Here is a 23,920-nt window from a genome sequence, read left to right on the forward strand (position 1 = left end):
TCTGCAGACTAGACCTCTCATGATCCCCAATTCTGATGAATTAAGACAGACACCCTGACAGGGAGGAAAAGAAGGGTTCTTGAAAGCACGGATGAAAGTTGTTGAACAACTTCGGGGAAGCAGTCCACGGATTGAGCGTTTGCATGGTCGACAAGTTTTTGGAAAATAAATATGTGTGAAGTGGAAGGGGAAGGGATCAAGGTGAAAAAGAAGAAGAACACATAGAATTGTTTCCAAACGGAGAGGTACCCAAGATGGAACGTTTTAAAATGTTGTTAAAAAATTTAAAGTGAGAATCAAATTTTTTTTGCAGATGTTGATAATGAAAGGGATAGAATGGTTAATGGTTTTCTTATGTTGAATAAAGTTGATTTTTTATCGGTTTTTTTTTTCAAGAGAAGAGGAGGGAATCAAATAGAAAGGCGAGAAACGTCAAAGGAGAACACCCAGGAGGAACACTTTCAGAGGCCTTGGGAGTTAGGCCAAACAGTCAGACACATAAAGTTGGATTCAAGTTTTTTAAAGTTCCATTTTTTGTTGCACATTGATCCACGACCGATATACGAGCAACGTAAGAGTTTTCCTGAGGATAATAAATCTGGAAGTATCTGGAACTCCTTGCGATACGAACTCGATGCGTTCCATGAATGTAGTGCGTATCGCGAAAACGATTTTCCCATACACATTGGTGTTATAAATCGAAGACGCATTCCTGGGGGGTTGTTGATTGAACACTTTTCACAATCAAACCTCACCAAACTAAATACGAACAACACAAGTCGGTAAATCAATACAGAAAATCACTAAATGTATCATTCAATGAATACCCACTGTAAATCATCACATTAAAATACGTCATTTGGTGTCTGTCTGTCTGTCTGTCCGCAATACATTCGGTCGTTAGTTATCCAATCTCAACGAAACTTTACAGGAGGATGCAGGGTCACACGATGGAGGCTGTCGTGACTTCATTTGCCCCCTCCCCAACGGGGTTTTCCGCCTTCGGTGAAATCAGTGTTAAGGTGTATATCCATGTTAAGACAGCTAATGGTGGTGTTTTTCCAAGGCCGCTTCCAATAACACAAGTAATAACAACACCAATGATAATAGCATAATCTTTTGTATAGCATAATACAAAACAAAAGTAATACTAATAATATGTAACCCCCCCCTCCCAAAGGTGTTTTTCCTCCTTGAACACAAATGCCGTGTTAACGTGTACAAATACACAAGATGGCCAAATGTATGCGGACACCCCTTCCAATTAGTGGATTCGGCTATTTCAGCCATACCCGTTGCTGACAGGTGTATACAATCAAGCACACAGCAATGCAATCTCCATAGACAAAGATTGACAAAAAGAATGGGCCGCACTGAAGACCTCAGTGACTCACCGTGGTACCGTCATAGGATGACACCTTTCCAACAAGTCAGTTCATCAAATTTCTGCCCTGCTCGAGCTGCCCTGGTCAACAGTCAGTGCTGTTATTGTGAAGTGGAAATGTCTTGGAGCAACAACAGCTCAGCCGCGAAGTGGTCGGCCACACAAGCTCACAGAACGGGACTGCCGAGTACTGAAGTGCGTAGCGTGGAAAAATCGTTTGTCATCGGTTGCAACACTCACTACCGAGTTCCAAACTGACTGTGGAAGCAACATCAGCACAAGCACTGTTCGTCGAGAGCTTCATGAAATGGGTTTCCATGGCTGAGCAGCTGCACACAAGCCTAAGATCACCATGCACAATCCCAAGCATCGGCTGGAGTGGTGTAAAGCTCACCGCCATTGGACTCTGGAGCAGTGGAAACACGTTCTCTGGAGTGCTGAATCACGCTTCACCATCTGGCAGTCTGACAGATGAATCTGGGTGTGGTGGATGCCAGGAGAACGCGACCTGCCCGAATGCATAGTGCCAACTGTAAAGTGATGTGGAGGAATAATGGTCTGGGGCTGTTTTTCATGGTTCGGGTTCGGCCCCTTCGTTCCAGTGAAGGTAAATCTTATCGCCACAGCATACAATGACAATCTCGACAATTCTGTGATTCCAAGTTTGGGGAAGGGCCTTTCCTGTTTCTGCATGACAATGCCCCCATGCACAAAGTGAGGTCCATACAGAAATTATTTGTCGAGATCGGTGTGGAAGAACTTGACTGGCCTGCACAGAGCTCTGACCTCAACCACATCCTGAAGAGAGAGCGGGGGGGGGGGGGGGATTGGTTTTCCCTAATTTCCATTCACCATTTGTTACTGTACTTCCCTTGATCTTTCCATGCTGAAAGAGACACAAAGATCGTACAAATTCCTTTTAATGACGAAGTATTGGATCGGTGGTAAGGATGAAGGTTGCTTCAAACACACGTAAACGAAACGAGCTCCGACCTCGGCTCAATATCCTGAACATATCTGCATTGTACTGGTCTGCACAGACATGGGGGTTGGCGACAAGCTCGAGGTGAAGATGATGAGCCGACCAATGGGCGTTCGGATTAACCGTGACGTCATTACGGTTGAACCAATCAGTGTCTACCTTATTGAGACCTGCGTATATAAGCACGCGCCTTCACTTGCTGCGGTTTTTTTATTTTTTTTATTTTTTTTATTTATATTTTTTATTTTTTTATTATTTTTTATTTTTTTATTTTTATTTTTTATTTTTTTAATTTTTTTAATTTTTTTTTATTATTACCCTGAGGAGTGCAGCACCAAAAGTTTCAGTCACTATTATGTCGTGTTTGTCTGTATCCATATTGAAGTTCTGTAGTACCAAACATCTGTATATATATATATATATATATATATATATATATATATATATATATATATATATATATATATATATATATATATATATATATATATATATATATATATATATATATATATATATAACTCCACAACTCCTGATTTCGAACATTTGCCATGACGGCTCACATCGAAGCCTGCCGTCCCTCGTCCACTCGCAGCGGCGGCCAAAGTCTCTGAGCTCGATGGACATGGTCGCTCTGAACCATATTCCTGACAACAATAATTTTATCAATCAATATTTGTTATTGTTTTTTGTTGTTGGGGGGGATTAATAATATAGAACAACCGTTCTCGTGATACCAATATCATAATCGTCGTCGTCGTCATCATCTCTTTGAGCAAAACACTACATAATGGTATGAACTATGAAGACTCAACACCCACTGGTCTAATTGGCAGCCTCTCCCGCTCTCCGTCCTCTACAGTCGACACCCCCGCCTCGTCTCTTCCAGCTCAGCATCCCCAACCCTCCCACGACAGACGCGCAAAGCACGGGCAGCTCCAGGCCGCGGACCCCATTCCCACGCCCCCCCCCCCAGTACGCCCCCTTACCCACTCCCATCATCCTTCCCCACGAACGAGCTCCTGTTCCTGCGGCAGCACCGGGGGTCCGAGTTGTGCCACAAGTCCGAGAGGGAATGTTTGCCCGGACGACCCGCACTCGCTGACGGTGACCCTGAGTGGGAGAAACGTGCATCATGTTCGCCTCGCTGGAGAACCCCGCAGGTACGAATCTCTACACGAGATCCTCGTTCGTGCCGTGATTCGTGCCGGTTCACAGGGCCGTGCAATGTAATGATGGTAATGGTGATGATAATGTACGAGTTCCGTGATGCTGAGGGAACTTTGGTGCAGCAGGAGGCCATTTTATCGGTCCACCAATGGTTGCGCCCTTATTACCGACCTATGTTTGGTTGTTTGTTTGTTTGCTTGTTTGTTTGTCCGTGCTCTCCCCTTTTTCTCAATGCCGACCGTTCGATAAGCAAGGAAGCAGCTGGAACCGTTGTTTAAATCTTTGGTGTGACTCGGTCGGGATTCGGACCCCCCGACCTTCCAGACTCGGAGCGGTCGCTTTCACCTCCAAGCACGGCACCACCGAGTGTGGTCCCCAGATGGGGGTTTCCGATCCCAAGGAGCAGCGAACAACTTCACGCAGAGTGCGCTGATGCTGTATTTATTTATTTAATTATTTATGTGTTTGTTTGCTCTTATTTATTTATTTATTGATTGATTGGGTTATCTTTCACGCGACGTACTCTTTCATGCTTCCAATGGTATTTCCATACAATCCGTACAGTGAGTGCTCCCGCGTCATTCCCTGTCGGGTGTCCGTGCCACGTGCTCTCTTCCCCCATCGTACTTCGTGCCTCCCGGGTCGGCACGTGCGCCGCGCCCGCCCGCGTCACGTGCCTTTTGGAACCCTCGGGTGCGGAGCCTGAGCGGCCAAAAGCACATTCATGTCATCCCCGTTCGGAGCACGATGCACTCACAAAGTACGAGGTACAATTATGGTGGCGGCCACAATCACATCGCTCATTGCGCAGTTTTGTTTGAAAATTATATTCGTGGTTTTGCCACGAGCGAAGCTTGCATGCATCGGGCACGTGCGTGCGCATGCACCCAGCATCACACGACACGTGCTGACTTCACACGACACGTGCTGGCTTCACACGACACGTGCGTGCGCATGCACCCAGCATCACACGACACGTGCTGACTTCACACGACACGTGCTGGCTTCACACGACACGTGCGTGCGCATGCACCCAGCATCACATGACACGTGCTGACTTCACACGACACGTTCTGACTTCACACGACACGTGCGTGCGCATGCACCCAGCATCACACGACACGTGCTGACTTCACACGACACGTGCTGGCTTCACACGACACGTGCGTGCGCATGCACCCAGCATCACATGACACGTGCTGACTTCACACGACACGTTCTGACTTCACACGACACGTGCGTGCGCATGCACCCAACATCACACGACACGTGCTGACTTCACACGACACGTGCTGGCTTCACACGACACGTGCGTGCGCATGCACCCAGCATCACACGACACGTGCTGACTTCACACGACACGTGCTGGCTTCACACGACACGTGCGTGCGCATGCACCCAGCATCACACGACACGTGCTGACTTCACACGACACGTGCGTGCGCATGCACCCAGCATCACACGACACGTGCACCCAGCATCACACGACACGTGCTGACTTCACACGGCACGTGCTGACTTAACACGGCACGTGCTGACTTCACACGACACGTGCGTGCGCATGCACCCAGCATCACACGACACGTGCTGACTTCACACGGCGCATGCACCCAGCATCACACGACACGTGCTGACTTCACACGGCGCATGCACCCAGCATCACACGACACGTGCTGACTTCACACGGCACGTTCTGACTTCACACGACACGTGCGTGCGCATGCACCCAGCATCACATGACACGTGCTGACTTCACACGGCACGTTCTGACTTCACACGACACGTGCGTGCGCATGCACCCAACATCACACGACACGTGCTGACTTCACACGACACGTGCTGACTTCACACGACACGTGCGTGCGCATGCACCCAGCATCACACGACACGTGCTGACTTCACACGACACGTGCACCCAGCATCACACGACACGTGCTGACTTCACACGGCACGTGCTGACTTCACACGACACGTGCGTGCGCATGCACCCAGCATCACACGACACGTGCTGACTTCACACGGCGCATGCACCCAGCATCACACGACACGTGCTGACTTCACACGGCGCATGCACCCAGCATCACACGACACGTGCTGACTTCACACGACACGTGCACCCAGCATCACACGACACGTGCTGACTTCACACGACACGTGCACCCAGCATCACACGACACGTGCTGACTTCACACGGCACGTGCTGACTTCACACGACACGTGCGTGCGCATGCACCCAGCATCACACGACACGTGCTGACTTCACACGGCGCATGCACCCAGCATCACACGACACGTGCTGACTTCACACGGCGCATGCACCCAGCATCACACGACACGTGCTGACTTCACACGACACGTGCACCCAGCATCACACGACACGTGCTGACTTCACACGACACGTGCTGGCTCTTCCGGCGAAGTTCCTCTTCGAGGGAACTTGAGGACTTATCATGTATCATCATCCATCATCATCCGTTGTGTGAGTGATATTGAAAGCGCCATCTATTTATTACGTACGCAAAATGCTGTGAATGTCTACTCCCCCTCCATCCCCTTCCTCTCTCCCCCCATGGAGGTTCTCTGCTCCATGTATGAACCTAATTCGAACCGAATTTCCCACGGTTGGTATGTAATAAATAGATGGCCCTGTAATGAAGTGCATCACACGAAATGATTATTGCTGCCTAAAAAGGCTTGTTAATTGATTAATAATGACAACGAAGGATAATATTGTCACAGATCTGGAAACCATTTGCATTCAACATACAGGTCCCAAAAGTCAGTTATCCCATGAAGTACATGTGAGACAGGTCCCTTCCTTTTGTCTTGTGGGAGAATCAAAAACGTGCGTTGTGACTTCTTTTTTTAGTTAGGTTATTAAATCTTTACATCCAAAGAACCCTCCAACGAACAACCAACAACCAACAAGCCATCTGCATGACCCCTCGGCCCGTCACGATCCACGACCCACCCACTGTCTACAAGCACTCTGATTTGCCAAGGCAGGGTCTTGCAGCCGTTCCTTGCCACTTTCTCCAGCGTCCCCATTCAATCTGGCGGTGGGTCCTTTTTAGCGAGTCTGCAGTAGAGTGAACAGGTTTTTCCAGCCTGGCCGAAATCCAGCCCAGAAAGGGCGGACCCATGGAAGCCCCGTTCAATCGGGGCGAACAGTGATGTCAGTTTCACCAAGGCCCCCTCCCCGCTGAGGGAGGTCCATAAAAGTTACGACGCCATCGTCAGCAGGGAGTTCTGTGGAGAGGAGTGTTGAGAGTTTTCACGGTGGCTGAAAAGCGGCCGAGTTTGTTTGCGGTGGCTGAGAGGAGCGGCCGAGTTAGTTCGCAGTGGCTGTTGAGAGGAGTTCTGTTGACCCCGACTATTCGCCACATGAGCCCCGCCACCAGCCACGAGTCTTGCACAAACTCCCGGACCGTGCCCCGACGACCTTTAACAGGTGCCGCATTACAGAGACTCCCTTCGACGGCCAGGTACCCATCCGGACTCTGACCCTCAGCTCGTCTCTCTCTCATCGGCTGGAGGGTCCAATAAAGAACTCTGGGTTTCTTTTCTTTTTGTGTGTGTGTCTGCGTGTGGGCCCATCTTTATGTGGAACTGTGTAAGTGCTTGAATCCTTGTAAATATTCCTTGCATATTCGTGTCTTGCCTGTGTCTTTTTACTGTTAATAAATTATTAGAAATGTTCCCAGTCCATTTCTGTCCCTTCTTACATTGGTCCATCATGGTCCGGATCTGAGTATAAGCGGGGTTTCATCCCCGGCAATCGGTCTATCATAGCCGGGACGTCCTGGGTAGGCCCCGCTCGACTGCAACGAGTCGGAAAGGTAGGTGGCAAAGCGGTAGTCGGAAGTGTGAATTTACCGCTGCCGGTAGAGTAAATCTGGTTTGACTAGGTGTTCCGAGGGCGTGGATCCCTGGTAGACGGGATTGCGTGGATACTTAGGTACTTTGGCTCTAGACAAATAACCCTACGCCATGCGATCGAGATATTGGCGACCCGCGGCTCACGGAATTATCCGGAGCGACGGCCTTCGATTCCGGGGAGTATGGTGGAGACGACATAATTTTCCCCACCTAGCGGTCGTTCTCGCCACCGACCCTCTGCCCACAACAATATACATTAACATAAAAATGCATATTTAACAGGAGGCGTGGTCAAAAATTGCACTAAGGCGGGGCCAATCGATTTCACATCCACGTTCATTCACGCAAATCCCAAGATGACTCGGACCGAGGTTGCAAGTCCCTCTTCCTGACTGTCACGTCACAGAGAACGCGTCTCAAGTCTTCCAAAGCTGAAGGTGATCAGATGATTTATGAATGAACGTGAACTCATTCTTCACTGGTTCATCGTTTGATCTGCGCGGTACGATGTGGATTTTCCGTTAATTTCTTCACACAAATCTCACGTCTAAATCATAATTAATGGGACGTAAAATTGACGAAGTATCATTTTATTTCCCCAAAATGCCATACTAGTGATTGACCGGTCCTATTTATCGCGAATGCCCTGAGGGTGGTTTGCAGTGAGAGGAGGAGGGAGGACACTCTTGTGGGAATTGCATTGTTCGGGAAGGGAAGGAATTGCAATGTTAAGCAATTTCCATTATCCTTCATCACTGTTATCATCATTGTTGGCACCAGCTGCATTCTCGAAGCTCGCACGTGTCTCTGTGTCGGCGGCACGCACGCACGCACACACTCGCAGGTGTACACACCGCGTGGTAAATCCCATTTTCTGTGCAGTTTCTTTTCCATCATCGGTGGTCTTGGATCAGCCTTCTCGACAGCCTCCATTTGTGCTAATTGCGGCTAAGAGCTGATGCACAGCCTGTCCGCCTGGCATGCGCGCTCTGCTCCTGCCAGCAATGAAATCTCTCTTCAAACGGCACGTTCGAGTTGAAAGAGCAAACACACACTCTCTGTAGATTGCGTGGTGTGATTTATTTGCACTTCATATTCATTAACCCGTGCAGCCCTTGAAATTTCACGTCGTCATCAAGAGCGAATTTTCTTTCCCGGTGCTTCAGCACACCTCTCTGCTAACGAGAACCCTCAGCGAATGCATCCGGTATGAATTCTCACACCTTTCAAGTCACTTCGTCAGGAATGGAGTGCCGTTTGGATAATCCTTACGTGCCAATGAGGCAGGACTGTGCGTGCAACTTCAATCCAGGAATCCTGATGTTAACCTTTTTTGGAGTTTTAGATGATGAAACTGAAGTGGGTTTGATATCTCGGTTGCTCATTGGCCGTGAGGCCCAGAGCCTCTAAAGCAGACACCTTTGTTCATCACCCAGGGCCGGGCCAAAAACATCTGTGCAACGGACAGGATGCCGGACAGGCCGGCGCTCGCCTTACCTGGCAAGCGGCAATCGCGGCTGCCCGGGAGGCCAAGGAGGTGGCGGACGGCACCGGTGTCCAATCTGCAGGCCAGCGGCAACGCGTACAGCATGGCAAGGGGAAGAAAATGCCAAGCGTTGTCCCTGACCGGCCGCCCCGAGCCCTCTTCTGCCTCATGCTCAACAACCCTTTGCGACAAGCCTGCATCAGCCTTGTCGAGTGGAAGTATCCTTTTTTTACAATGACATGCCTTCAGGTTGGACCTTGTGGACCCAGTGCTGAATTTCTGGGTTCCTGCAGCAATACGACGTGGAACGTGTTTCACAATGATGACACTGTTGTGCTAGTATGACATCTGACCATTGTAATGATTGTAATGATGACTGTTGTGCTTGTATGACATCTGACCATTGTAATGATGACACTGTTGTGCTAGTATGACATCTGACCATTGTAATGATTGTAATGATGACACTGTTGTGCTAGTATGACATCTGACCATTGTAATGATGACTTGTGCTAGTATGACATCTGACCATTGTAATGATTGTAATGATGACACTGTTGTGCATGTATGACATCTGACCATTGTAATGATGACTTGTGCTAGTATGACATCTGACCATTGTAATGATTGTAATGATGACACTGTTGTGCTAGTATGACATCTGACCATTGTAATGATGACACTGTTGTGCTAGTATGACATCTGACCATTGCAATGATGATCCGAAAGCCAGTTATTGTAAAGTGCCTGACGCTGATGTTTTACTTTCTTGTTGAGCCTTCACAAAGTTTTTCCAAAGACCTTTTGACACGCTCATCTTGTTGACTATATTTGCGAACTGTGTGGCCTTGGCTATTTACACTCCTTTCCCGGAAGATGACTCCAATGGAATCAACCACAACCTGGTAAGAGTTAAAATTCCCAAAACCATCATAACAGTTGAATTGGTGGCACATTTACTGATGAACTGCTGGTCTTGCATTCCGTTCTTTGTGGTTCCTTGCGTGATGCAGCTTCTTCCAAGAATCTCAAGGGCTGGCAGGATAGACTGGAGGTACGCACGCTCACCTCTGAGCCATTTTGACCGGCTATAAACTGTCATCTTGCTGTGTCGCAGGCAGGGCGATTTCTCGATGCATGTGCCGTCCCTCGGATGGACGTTAAACTGGGTGTCCCATTTGCCAGCATAAGCTGGTGGACGTTCAATACCCCACGGTGTCATTCATGAAGAGTAGATAGGTTATCGCCGGCACCCTGGCAAAATTTCAAATTCTTGCACTAATCTAAACGTGGCACTGCAACAGCGACACAGTTGTGCCCCCAGCAGCAAATTAGGCTACCAGCAACCATGTGCTGCATACGAAAGAAGAAGAAGAAGAGCAATCTTGCTGTGCCTCAGAGAGGACGATGACGACGGATGAAAGTCAAAGCATGAGGATGTAATGTGGTGAAAGAAACTCATAATATGTGATTTGATCGGATGTTCGTAAGTAGTTGTGCGGACACTGCGTGAGATCAATCCCAGTGGCTGGCGAGATCGCCCGATTTGACGCTGTGTAAGTTTTGGTTTGGTGGGGTATCTGAAGGAGATAGTTTCTGTCACCAAACCTTGTAATGCCTCAGGTGTCATGACAGCCATACAGCATTGCTTATATTCCTCAGGCCATTGTGAGAAAACCAAAAAAATGGATGCATCGCTCTGTCGACGTCAGTTGCACACCGATGCAGGAACCGTGATCAGTTCAAATGGATTTCCCCATTGAAAGGACAACGCTCTCTTTGCTGTAACTTTTAATGAAGAAGGGAAAGGAAGAAGGGAATGAATCATTCCTTGGTTGTTTGTTCACAGTATACCAGCGTTGAACCCATCTCTCCGCTGACTGTAGTTGAACAACATAACTTATACAGACAATTCCCGGTATGAGAATGAAATACGTTCCTCGACCCCTTTCTCAAAGCAAAATGGTTCTGAAACTGGAGTATATTAGAATATTAGAATTTGATTGAAACCAATATATATATATATATATATATATATATATATATATATATATATATATATATATATATATATATATATATATATATATATATATTGTCATGTCTTTCTTTGTCTGTCCTTTATGCAAGCGCAAACCGTTTGACCTCGAGGTTCCAAGAAAGAAGTGCGTAGCACATGGGATCTGCAACAACACTGCATTTGACTGCACCTGCAGTTCAATTTGGTGCAATTACAGATTGTTTTTTTTTTCTATACATTGATTAGGCTCGTATGAGAGCTAACTCACAATGCAGAGCAAGAGGGGTGGGAGAGGGAAGGACAAAACAGTGGGGAACAGACACATTAGGAGATCTGAAGAAGGGAGAGGGATGGGGCGGGGAACACGGGGAATACAAGATGGACATTACAGGGACTTTCAGGAAGAAAAGCAGGGAATTTGAAGGAGGTGGGTTTGGGGTGGATTAATGGGGGAAGAAAAGATTGAGGATTTGGATGGGGGAATGATAAGAGGTGGTAATGAACAACTGTTTTGAAGGTGTGGAGGGAAGAATGGGATTGAAAAGAGTGAGGGAGTTTATTCCAAAGGCGGGAAAAAAGAGGAATGAAAGAGTGAAGGTGAGCAGTGATTCGTGATTTTGGTAGTTTTACCAGAAGGGGGTTCTTGGTGGACCTTAAGCGCCCTAAGGAAATATGGTGGGGACAAATCGCAGACAGAGCGGGGGAAGCAGGGAGACCGCAGAGGAGACAGTTGCAGACAGACCACCAACCTGCCTGCAGTGAGAGAGTGAGAGGCCCAAAGACTCAGCCTCATTGCGGGAGATACCATTGATCCTAAATGCCTTGGCTTCCACAGCGTGAAACCGAGAAAGGTGAGAGGCGGGAGAACCAGCCCAGAGGGGAGAGCAGGACTCCATCAGGCTGCGGACGAAAGCTTTGAATGTGGTTTGGAGCTCAGGTGGGCCGAGGAAGGTAATTAATTGCACAATGGAGGATTTCCAGTTGGCGACTGGCTTTGGAGGCCATGTTGAAAATGTGGCTTTCCCAAGAAAAATCACGGCAGATAGTGAGACCCAGAAGCTTGAAAGAAAGGACTTCTTCCAGAGGATTGTTGAGAAAGTAGATGGTAACCTGTGTCAGAGTGGCGACCCATCCACGACTGTTGTCCTTGCCAACGAAACTGCCTCGGCACCCCTCTGCACCTTATGGTGTGAAAGGAATGGTGTTGATATGTATATGTATATAAAAAATATATATATATACATACATACATATACTGTATATAATTAAAAACATAAAATGTGGTAAAGTTATTATTAAAGTAAGTACATCACAATAATTCATGCTTATGGACATCACACAGTATAAAGACACTTAAATCAATCAATATGTACATCAATCAGTCAGTCATGCAGACAAAAATGACGTTCTTTTTAGCGGACGTTCTCAAACCGAGGGTTGTCTGTAGATGTCACAGTACAGTACCAGTTTATTGAGTCAATATTTGTAACTTATGTTATTCCAGAAACATTTTGTTTACTGCTAGTAACCCAGCAGTAATTTTCGTAATACGCACACTTATTAACAAAAACACAATATCACGAATTTGTTTTTATGTTCCCAGGGATCAGACATTACATCTTTTCTTTTCTTTTTTATCTTTCTTTTTTTTCCAAGTTGCAATATGCAATTCTCGTTGAGTCATCAATAATACACTGCCATAAAGGCCTAGCCCAGCACTAGACGTAATGCCGTAATGATTTCGCAGACGTAACGCCACCTTCCTACACTAACATCTTACTAAATCCGTCATCCTGACGCCTTGTATCTGGCATTCAGCCCATCGCCTTCGGATGTCAGATCGTCAGTCAGATGTAGTATATGAGTTATTGGGTTCAACTGCCGTCAACGAAGCGACAGGACGGGTTGAGTGCTGGACGCCTTGATGACGTGCAGATCCGTGGATGCCGATAGTCTAGTGCTCGACATGATGCCGTAATGACGTGCCAGCGATAAGAGCATTGCAGACAGAGGGACGGAGAAATCCAGCTCCTTCAATATATAGATTGAGTGTTCTTTCCATTAATATTGTGGAAGTGTTTCTGGGACACTACATATATATTTACATTTATATACAGGTGCTGATGCTCATGGAAAAGCAGAGGGCAAAGAGGAAACAGGTGGATATGAATACACTGCAGCATCAGGAGAGGAGTCATGCAGGTGAAGGGACAGCCAGGGTCTCAGTGGGCGTTGAAAAGTACAGAGGTAGAAATGGGAGAGACCTTGAGGTGGCGATTGGCGACAGACCCGAAGGACTGGACAGAAGAGCACAAGAAGACAGTTCCACACGCGAGAGAAGAGGGAGATGAATGGTTGGAGGGGAACACAATGTTTAGACTTGAGGACTGTAACAAGGAAAGAGTTTGTAATGGAACTTGTCAGCTCGAGGGGTTGGACAGAGCGACGAGAGCAGAAAATGCAAAACCTGAAAGAGCTGGGATTAGACGACAAGGCCAGGAACCTCAATGCGTGAGCTCCTCCAGGTGTTAGTTAAGTAAGCCATTCATCCTATTCCTTTTCCTCTTTCTCCTCTTCCCTCTTTCTCCTCTTCCCTTATTTCAGTCTTCTTCCTAAAAAAATAATTCTTTGCTTCACCCCCGATGTAGCACATCATGCCACCTCCTTTTACTGAAAATTGCCCCCCATTGGCCATCTCTTGCATCTGTCTTAAAATAATGAACGCTCAACAGTAAACGTTGAAGGTTAATGAAGAAAGAAGCTTGGGTTTGAACATATCCATCGAACGTTGGGTTTGTATCCTTTGACGAGCACTGGGTGTCTCATTAATTCCACTACCGCAGGTGGGCAGACGTTACGTTTTCACCCGTCTGTCCGTTTGTTTGTATGTGAACATGGTATCTCAAAACGTTGTTGATGAATTTGGACGAAACTCGGTGGACAGGTTGGTTGTGTCGCAAGGAATAATTGATTCGATTGTGGTGAAGATCCGAATCCGGATACAAGAATTTTTAAAACTGATTTTTCACCATTGAGTGATGCTGCAGAAAACGATACATAACACGATATCTTAGAAAGTTATGGATGGATTTGGACCAAACTTGGTGGCCAAGTTGTGTGTGCGTGCATGTGTGCATGTGTTTAACAAGGATGAATTGATTCGTTTTTGTTGAACTGAATCTGGATACGAGAATTAAAAAAAAATCTTTTAAGTGATTCTTCAACATTGAGAGATGGGGCCAAAAACGATACAGTGTTGCACGATATTTCAAAACGTTGCGGATGAGTTTGTTCAGTGACAGGAACAAGCGGATTTGATTTTGGTTCAGGTCTGGATCCAGATCCGCGGTCTATCAGTGGGATACAAAACATAAACTGTTCAGGCTGGCGGAGATGTGTGCTCTACCGAGTACCGTTCTTGTTACTCAAGGTTTTGGACCGTTACTTGGTTTGGCTGCATTGACATAATTAACATTTGATAATATCTTGAGGGCAAGTCCTGAATTGGAGCTTACTGAGCAGCAGCCAAGCATTGCGAGTTCTGTCATGCTGTCATGCTTCTTCTCTCCTTGTGTGTTGCAAGCTGTCTTGTGTTCTTGGAGGTTCCTTGACACCAGGTTCACCCCACTTGCTATCTCAGGTGGTGGTTGCTATCTGGGTTGTTTCTCCTTTATATACAATTCGATGTGATGTAGTTCACACGTTTGGTATGAACAGCCGGCCTTCTTTGGATGTTAAGGGCAACTAAATATATATATATATATATATATATATTTTTTTTTTCTGATGTAACACCTGGTTGCTGCTTTGCATCATTGCCTGAGAGTGTGGCTGTGCCACTGATGCAGTGCCCCCTGCAGGTTTGGGCAATAGTTTTTGATTTGGTAGGGGTGCCGGTGACATCTCGCTTAACGATCACGAAGGACACCGTGAGATTTTTAATGCCCACCGGATAATGCTGGCAGACGGGAGACCTGGCTCACCATCCATCTGTTAGAGTGAACTTTATGAGGCACCACCTTGTCCACAAAAGACCAATCCGACAGTTTCTAGTCGGGTCGGGATTCAAACTTGGCCCCATTGTGCTTGGAGGAGGGAATGTAAAAGTGTAGATTAAAAAGCAGCAAAATTCAAGAGAATGTAACTTTTGGGATTACTTACTTGGAAGAGGAAAAAAGCTTTATTTTTCATTCGCATGACAGGGGTAGGATGCGCATGGTCCAGCAGTAACCCCCTTCTGGGGAATTTCCCAAACAATCCAGAATCACTGCTTAGCTCCATTCATTTGTTCCTCTTTCCTACCTGTGGAACCAACTTCCTTGCTCTCTTCAACCTCATTCTTCTCTCCAGAGCTGGAAGAGAGCTGCTCACCACTATCTCATGTCATCCCCCATCCACAACCATAATCTTTTCTACCCCCACTAACCCTCCGAAGCCCACCTCTTTCCGCGTTTCGAGTTTTTCGTTCCACTTCTGTGATTGAGAGTTTGTGGCTGTGTCCGTGTTGTTCACCCCCCTGTGTCCTCCCCTTTCTCTCATTCTTCCCCACTCCCCTTATTTCTCCAAGTCGCTCTCTGTTTTGTCCCTCAACCCTAACCCGAACTAGCTTCCTCTATTTCTCGTGTTCTTTCCATTCTGTTGCATCCTGACACATTATATGGTCTACCTCCTCCATGAGCCTTGACATTGTATGCACACACACACACACACACAAAATAAATAAATTACGGGAATTTAGGTTGCACTGCCTTTTCATTGGTAGCATTTTAGTGCCACCCCAATGGTTCACTGAGGGAATGTTGACTCAAACACAAAGTGTGTATTGGCATCACATGAGAACCATACCAGAGAGGGCAGGTTACCTCCTCACTGAGGGCCATCGGTGATGCAGGTGTGTTTTTAATGATGATTTTACAACAACGTGACAATTATTCTTTCACGTTCCAAATAAAAAGCTTAGTATTCAAAAGCCTTAATACTGCTGCCTTCGCTGGATTTGAACCTGCAATTCCGAGGACAACCTGTTTGATTTGACCAAATCATTTGGACAACCTGTTTGAATGGATGCAAGTCCAGATATGAGTCCAGGACTATGACCAGAACTGATTATAATTCTGAAATGATTTGTGAATCTAAACTATAAGAGAGCCGTGTGTATGCGTCGTCATTTTTTCTCAGAGCTCGCTGAACGGACCTTCGTCAAACTTTCGAAGGTTCATCGGTGAGTGTCGGGAAGTGTTTTAGGCCCAAAAAATTTGAGAATTTTGGGATAAACAAGTTGGATCTTTTTTGGATTTTTTTTTTGTTTTTAATCTCTCGAAAGTGCCTACGCCTTTGTAGTTACGTGAAAGGAAGTCTTAAATGATCCCCGACCCCATTCCTTCGTATATGTAAAGCCGCTGTCACACCTTGATGTTTTAGCCAGCATATGGCAACGTATCAAAACGTATGTAAAATGCTGGCGTACGCTGAACTATTGATGTTTTTTTCAGTTTTTGGCGTATTCATAACGAGTTGGACGTATGCATAACGTATTAGTAACGTACACAGAACGTTTCGAAAACTTATAGATAACTTATACCAACGAATGCTTAGCATGTTGTTGGCGTTCACAATCTATGCCCAACGATAGTCTAACATATGCATAGCGTGTGGCAGCGTATCGCCGACAATCACGTGGCGTAGCCTATTAAAAGGCTGCTGCTCGACGATTCAAATCATAACCGCACTAGACATCGAAGTGATAAGGCCCTGTCACACCTTGACGTTTTAGCCAGCGTATGCCGACGTATGAAAAAATTGCCGAATACGCTGGCACACGTCGAATACGTTGTGGGTAAGTTTTGTATACGTTAAGAGCATGCTGAAGCATGCTGGCATGCGTCGTAGTACGCCGAGCACATCGACAAATTTTAAGCATGCTTAAAATTTTTAGACGTATGACGCACACGTTCCGCATACGCTGGCCATAAGTTTTAGGCACATTATGCGATCGTTGACACACGTCGACACACGTTACTTGTAAGTTACTCATAAGTCGAAACACGTCGAGGTAATGTTTAGCATACACGAAACTTATTTCTAACCTATGAGTAACGTGCTTTGAACCTATGTGTAACGTATCTCCAATGCATATTGACGTATGTAGACATATTTGACGTCTTCTGGACGACCACAGAACTTACTGAACGTGTTACCAATTTACAGCTACCGTATAATGGTGTATTGGCAGCGTTTAGGGGAATTGGTATAGAAAAATGGGCTTCACACAGGAGGAACCAGTCGGTGTTCCTTTTTTTTTTGGCCTCAAACACTTCCCGACACCATGGTTTTTGTTTTTTTTTTCGTTGGTATGACGGTGATGTTGACACTTCGATTTCTAGTGCGGTTATGATTTAAATCGTTGAGCGGAAGCCTATTAATTATATTATATTATAACCGCACTAGAAATCGAAGTGTCAACATCACCGTCATGCCGAAGAAAAAAAAAAATAATAAACCATGAAGTCTGGAACACTGACGCTAAACATTACCTCGACGTGTTTTGACTTATGAGTAACTTACAAGTAACGTGTGTCGACGTGTCAACGATCGTGTAACGTGCCTACAACACGTTACTCATAATAGTCCATGGGCCCAGGCCAGAAATTCCACTTGTCGGTACTATGGTGTACGAGGTGCAGTGGATACAGCACAGGTACCATCGAAGGAAACCAATCCTAGTTATAATTTTTGAATTGGTGTATGTATATATATATATATATATATCATATTTTGATGTGATAACCATTGCAGACTGGCAGCTGATTGGTAGTTATCATCTCTGGAATGTACCCACCCTCCGCATAATGAAAGCGAAAAGGCAAACTCAGAAACATTCACGAATGATGCAATTGCTGTTTCCACATGTGGCTAGAATGAACTGCAAACCACAAATACATGTCTGAAATGTTTTATTTATACCATCCGAATAATCCTTTCTGTCATTCCTGAAGGCAGAATTTGTTTTATGGCAGAAAGGGGCGAACAATTGGGCCTCTCAAAATGTTGCTGATTAGTGATTTTCAGTCCATTTTAATTTATAATATTGTCATACAAGTTCCCTGGGTAGTGCTACTGAACTGCAGTAGCCGACAACATGCACATGTTGTATGAGGAAAACATTTGTGAACATTTTACAAGTTTTTACCACAGTTAAAGGAATTGCCCTTCCCCTACCCAAGTTCCAACAAGCGTCCAAAATGTGAAATTTACGGATAACCCAAATTTCACCATGCTACTGTGGCATGTTTATGTACTATGTTTTACTCAAGCATATTTGTAGCCATGAATGTCCTTGTGATTGTGCCAAAACATTCAAACCATGGATCAGTAGTCTAGTCTTCATCACTGTTATCAGCATCAGAGTCCTCAAGGTCAACAACCTCTTCCTCGACATCAGCGGGCTGGTTGCTGCAGGTTCGCAACTTGCACATGTCAGTGCACTTCAAGCTATTGGCAAGGCACGTGCAGTCTGGGAGTTTGCACGACCGTCCACACTTGCAGGAAAGCAGTTGCAACACTGCATCCGGTGCTGGAGAACCCTGCATCCACTCGATGGCCAGCTTCCCGTCATCATCAGTGGTCCATCCACAACACTTGGACTTGGAACATAGGGTTGGCATTGCAGACAGCGCCTCCAAATAGCAGCCTGGTAGTTTGCATGGAGGACGTGCATGAAGAGGCAGTCTTCACATGGTGGAAGCTGACTGGACTCTATCTCTCCCAGTCTGGCACAGAAGAGTTGATGTCGGAGTTCATTGACTTTGTGGTGTTGGTAGACGGCACGTACATGTGGCAGGTGACCTCTTGCAGCTTCTGAAAGAGCTCAGTGGATCCTTCCCATGAATCACCGAGCTGACTGAAGGCCTCTTGGTCGGTCTTATCCGACTTCATTTGCTTCATGGCGCCGATCTTTCCCCGGCCTGCAAAGGCACTGACAGTATCACAACCGGAGAACATGTGCAGTTCAACCAGGGCATCACAGACAATGTCTCCCATCGATCTAGCAAGCTTGTCAATGTCTGGGAACCGTGTGCGGGTTTGCGTACCACACTTCTGATTCTCGGGGCATGGGATGTCCTAATTGAAGGCAAGACACAGCACGAGGACATCTGTATCTTCGGCAGTGATCACCACAGCCTTGTACCCAGCCTCTGCTGCATGCAGAGCATGCAGAAGCATTCGGGTGTCTGCTTCCTCCTGCGTGGACTTCAGCTCTGCCACCTCCTCCCAGTGGTCCTTGGTGAGCTTGTCGCAGACCTCCTCGCAGGTTACATAGAGCAACTTTTCCTTCAGTTTCTCCCTGCTTTTTGGTTCTTTCCACTCCTCTACCAGTAACTTGATTAGATTTGCCTTGTTGGAAGAGCTGCAGAGCAGTTTCCTCCACTGCTGAATTTTGTGGCCCGGTGCGATGCTCCTGAACTGGATTGCTGTGCTTGCATCTCTGTTGCATCTCTCTGCGTCTTTGATGGACGTCTCTCGGTAAACATCGAAGACAACATCAATGCGTTTACTCTGGGCTCCATCATCAAGAGCCGTTGACAGTATCGCTTCAGCCAGCTGTGAAAACGTCTTGTCATTCCCTTTCATCTTCTGTACCAGGCTCATGCCATCAATGACAGTTGCTGATGGCTCTGCAATAACTTCAGCGGGAGAAACTCTTTTCCAGCTCTCTGGCAAGGGTTGCTTTGTTCGTCTTCCGCAGAGATCCATCGCCATTAGCAATTGACCATGGCAAGGGCTCCAGGGGGTGTGCCAAGACATCTCTCATGTGCAGATCTCGACTCTGAGCAACAAGGATCATGTGCCCAAACAGGTTCCTATCAGCCTTGAGAACAATTTCTTTGGCCTGCGCTTTGCTGGTTGGTTTCTTCCGGATGTGGGTGAATGTTTTCAAGTTCTTTTTGGCATCTTGTCATTGAACTGTGCAGTTGGTGGATTTGTCTCCAGGCGTTTCTTCTTGAAATCCTGGTATGCCTCCTCTCCTACCGTGCGAGCCGCGAGGTGGTCATTGGCAACATCAGGAGGAGCAACAGTAGCGGTCGACAAGCTGACAAACTGTGCTTGATCAGGACTCAGTGGATCCAGCCAGCTGTTCTCCATGAGATCCACCAAGGATTGGATGTCAGCCTCATCCCCCCAGATCCTAGGTAACTGCAGATCTGGATGGTTCAGCTGGGAGTAACTTCGACCTACCATATCCCTCAGGTGCTCAAGGTACATACTGCGGTAATCTGATGTCAGATAGTATCGGGTCACAGCTCCTGGATTCAGGCTGAATCCTTTCGTTCCTCCAGGTGTCTGTGTGTCTTTGTTGACAGTCTCCTCGATCGTCTGATCCATGGGAATCCGTCCAAATGGGTTCATGGTGCCGATCTGAACCGAGAAGCCACCTTCCATGAAGTGCTCATGTACTTCCGGGTGGTCGAGCGGCAGTCGGGACATCTGTGCATAGTAGTAGGGTAGGAATCGGGCGTAATTCAGCTTGTCATAGGCAAAGCACCATGGAATCATCTCTCGGATGGATGCTCGGTGTAACATCCAGTCCCCTTCTCTGGATGCTCGAAGGAGTGCCAGCATGATCTCTACCATGTCGACATACGACATCCAGAATGCTGAGAGATCGCCATTCCCATCCCTGAGGTAGTTGAGGTAGACTTGGAATAGCTCCATGGTGCGGACGCATGAGGTATTCTCCAGCACCTCCTTGAACGACATCTGACAGATGTTATCACAGAAGTTGCTGATGCTGGTCAGGGTTTCTTCCAGGTGACACAGGTCTGCAATGTGGTTCTCCTCCAGCCATGGGAGGAATCCTTTCCAGGCCAGCCTCATCAATGCTTCGTACACAAGCTTGTGGAGCCTCACACCATGGTTGTACTTGCGGCCTTCCATCACCCCAGCTATGGAACCCTCGGCAATCACGCCTGACTCGACGCACAAGTCCCTCAAACCGGCATCTTGGAACCTCTTTCCAATGGTCGAGAGCAGGTTGCATATGGTGTGGAATGCACCCATTCTGAGGATGATGTTCTTGAACTTGTCTTCGTGCTTCCATGCTATTTCAGCAGCTTTGGCATAGAGTGCTTGGTCGAATACGCAGATGATCTTGGTCAGCTGCAGTGACTGCATGATGCTGAGTGACTGGTTCAGCACTTCATTGACAGTGGACATCTGTGTGGCAGGAGCATTGATTGTGGGCAGGTAGCCGATATTGTCCTGAATCACTGGCACTTGATCTCGGACCTGGATGTTGAATCCTGTCCAGCTGCTGACTGTTTGAGACCCTGGGACTGACCTGCGAGCAAGAAGCCAGACATTGTTCTTTCTCCTGGCATCCTGGACTACGGCAGTAGTGTCAGCATCCACACATGTTGTGGTTGATGGTCCCACTCGCTTCCCAGCATTATATGTGGCCAGCATCATTGGTGCAGCGCTGATACTCCTTTTCTTTGTTTTGGTAACAGTGGGAGTGACTTTTAGTGGCTGAGGTCTGATGACTTTCGCTTGGACAGCAATTCCGTTCACTCTGTGAGATGTCCCCTCTCCACTGACAGTTTGTTCAAGCCGGTCGATGTTGTCCCAAGCCAGGGTAGATATTCCCCGGCAAAGCTACAGCACTTTCCGACAGTGCCAGCTCCTGCAGACACAGGGCTGTGTCGATCTCCTCGACCTTCGAGTTTGAAGTGCTGTGGCCCAGCCGGTTCAGTGTACTAATCAGTTCTACGTTCCCCGTCAAGGACTTCACAGCAAACGGTAGGAGGATGTGCTTCGCTGGAATGTTCTTGCCGCCAGAAACGGCATAGACCAAGTCCTGGCCAAAGGAGCTGACAAGTCGCGTGACCCTTTGTGATGGATCTGTGCACTCCTTTTCTCCTGTCAGCATTGTTTTCAGGAGTTGGTCACAGATTCAGGGATGCTGCCATCACTGTGCTCCACATCTGGTGGCCATATTTGAGTGACATCTTGCTTCTTGATGTCCTCTCTCATCTTCAATGCTGCTTTGGTTATGACATCTCCAGTGTTGGCAAAGGTCACATTGTGTAACTCCACCTTCAAGGCATCTGTCACTTTGGCAAGCTCACTCATCGAAAGGCTGTCTGGATAAAGAAGAACTTTTCCTTTGCTGTCCTGAAATATGTGCAGTGCTCCCGCAAACTCAGCTTCAACCTTACGACGAAGGTGTTTCTTCGTTGAATCTTTGACTTGACTTATACCACAGGAGTTCATGCATGTCACCAGTTTGGAAGTTAGATCTCTCAAGGGTAACACTTCGGGGTTGGGGAAGAGTTCATTTCTAATGTACCTGAAGAGTTCACTGGAGGAGTGCTTCTCTGCTGCCTCATCCTGTCGAGCTTGAATGTCTTCGCCTTGTTCCTCACCTTCTATGTTAACGCTGGTGGAATGATCCTTTGTGAAGCAAGACTTGTGGTAATGTCCCTCTGCAGCAACAAGGTTTCTGCTCACAACAGCAAGCATCCTATTATCGAGTTTCCTGACTGCTGCTGCCCTGATTCTGTCATCAGCACGTAACTCGGCGCAATGCGTGAGGGGCTCCCTGGTGTTTTGACCTCTCAGATACTTGCTCGCTTTTTCGCAGAAGATACACTGTTCATCATATACCCTTGACGTGCTGGGCGCCTCTCAAGATGACCTCCTGGGAGTGTCTTTTGCAGTTTTTCCCCTGGGATCTTCTCTGGCAATGATAGAGTCAAGAAGTTTCTTCATGGTGAAAATGCTGCGGCACTTGCGATGGTACTGTACTGGTGGGATTTCTCCCACGGGTAAGTATTTGGACATGTTCAGGATAGGGGCATGCTTTCGTATCTCAGCAGAGTTCTCCAAGACTCAATGTTTTGTGGTGACACCAATTTTGCGTCTGCCTCCTCATCGGAACAGTGGATTGCACAGTCCATGCGTGCACTCTTCCGTGGAAACCTGGCGCGTTCTTCTTCACCAGTGGACTCCATTGTCAATCAGCCGCAGTCACTGCAATATACAACAACAAAGTCGGATACACTTATGACACTTATGACTTATGACATTAGTGCACAACCTGAAACATTTCTGGTGGGGCGAAAGATTATATCAAGTTTGAGCTACATTGTAATTTTCATATATTCAGCTGCAATTTGCATTTCGGGGGTAGGGGAAGGAAAAAGTTGACAACTTTGTTGAAACCAGCTGGATGGTCCTCCTTTGTGCTTCCCTGCAAACCAGGTACATATGGGTAGCTGATCCATTAGGACTGTGGCACTCACATGGGACACACAACATTCCGTAAATAATGAATATAATAAATCCGCAAAATTTCACAAAATCTAGCGTGCAAATCAGCAGTAATTTGAATACAAAACTAAAGCATGTGCCTCAAGATGGGAAGTATGCTTGTTGTAAGTGTGCAGATAACAAATCTGGATATCCTGAGCTGTTATTGAATGATATTACCGTCATGGGATGTGTCAAAAGTCCATTGTGTGATTTTTCCCCCATAACATCAATATCTCAGAATGGTAAAATGGTAAAAATGCAAAATACATGCACTAAGCTGCTCTTCTGGAACGGTTATCACATATTGAAATAATCATATAGTCCCTACCAATAACTTAGTAGCCCTAAAGTTTGGTTTCCTCAGATGGTACCAATATATGCCTGGGCCCATGGACTATAGTTTAGAAATAAGTTTTGGGTACACTAAACATTACCTTGACCTGTTTCGACTTATGAGTAGCTGACTAATAACGTGTGTCAACTATCGCGTAACGTGCCTACAACTTATGGCCAGTGTATGCGGAACGTGTGAGTCATACGCTGGCATACGTCGAAAAATTTTGAGCATGTTAAAATTTGTCGACGAGCTCAGCATACTACGACGTATGCCAGCGTGCTTCGGCGTGCTCTTAGCGTATACAAAACTTACCCATAACGCATTCGACGTGTGCCAGCGTTTTAGACAAA

The 23,920-nt window shown here is 46.7% G+C and overlaps 1 protein-coding gene and 2 pseudogenes across 2 annotated transcripts in view; 1 reads left to right on the forward strand and 2 right to left on the reverse strand.

The window, feature by feature from the left end:
- The first annotated feature begins 3,297 nt into the window (after positions 1–3,297).
- LOC147013837 (voltage-dependent L-type calcium channel subunit alpha-1D-like) overlaps positions 3,298–23,920 on the forward strand; it is a 283,507-nt gene continuing 262,884 nt past the window's right edge. For both annotated transcript variants that reach the window (XM_085851103.1, XM_085851104.1), the window contains exons 1-3: positions 3,298–3,529; positions 8,852–9,119; positions 9,701–9,806. In XM_085851103.1, the coding sequence (XP_085707229.1) occupies positions 3,502–3,529; positions 8,852–9,119; positions 9,701–9,806 (402 nt within the window). In that variant the 5' untranslated portion in view covers positions 3,298–3,501. The remainder of the gene's footprint in view (positions 3,530–8,851; positions 9,120–9,700; positions 9,807–23,920) is intronic.
- On the reverse strand, positions 15,894–19,718 carry LOC147013838 (uncharacterized; annotated as a pseudogene).
- On the reverse strand, positions 19,856–22,932 carry LOC147013839 (uncharacterized; annotated as a pseudogene).

This window comes from Eptatretus burgeri, chromosome 13 (assembly GCF_056783735.1).
Source record: "Eptatretus burgeri isolate ZD-2024b chromosome 13, Ebu_testis_v1, whole genome shotgun sequence".
Lineage (NCBI taxonomy): Eukaryota > Metazoa > Chordata > Myxini > Myxiniformes > Myxinidae > Eptatretus > Eptatretus burgeri.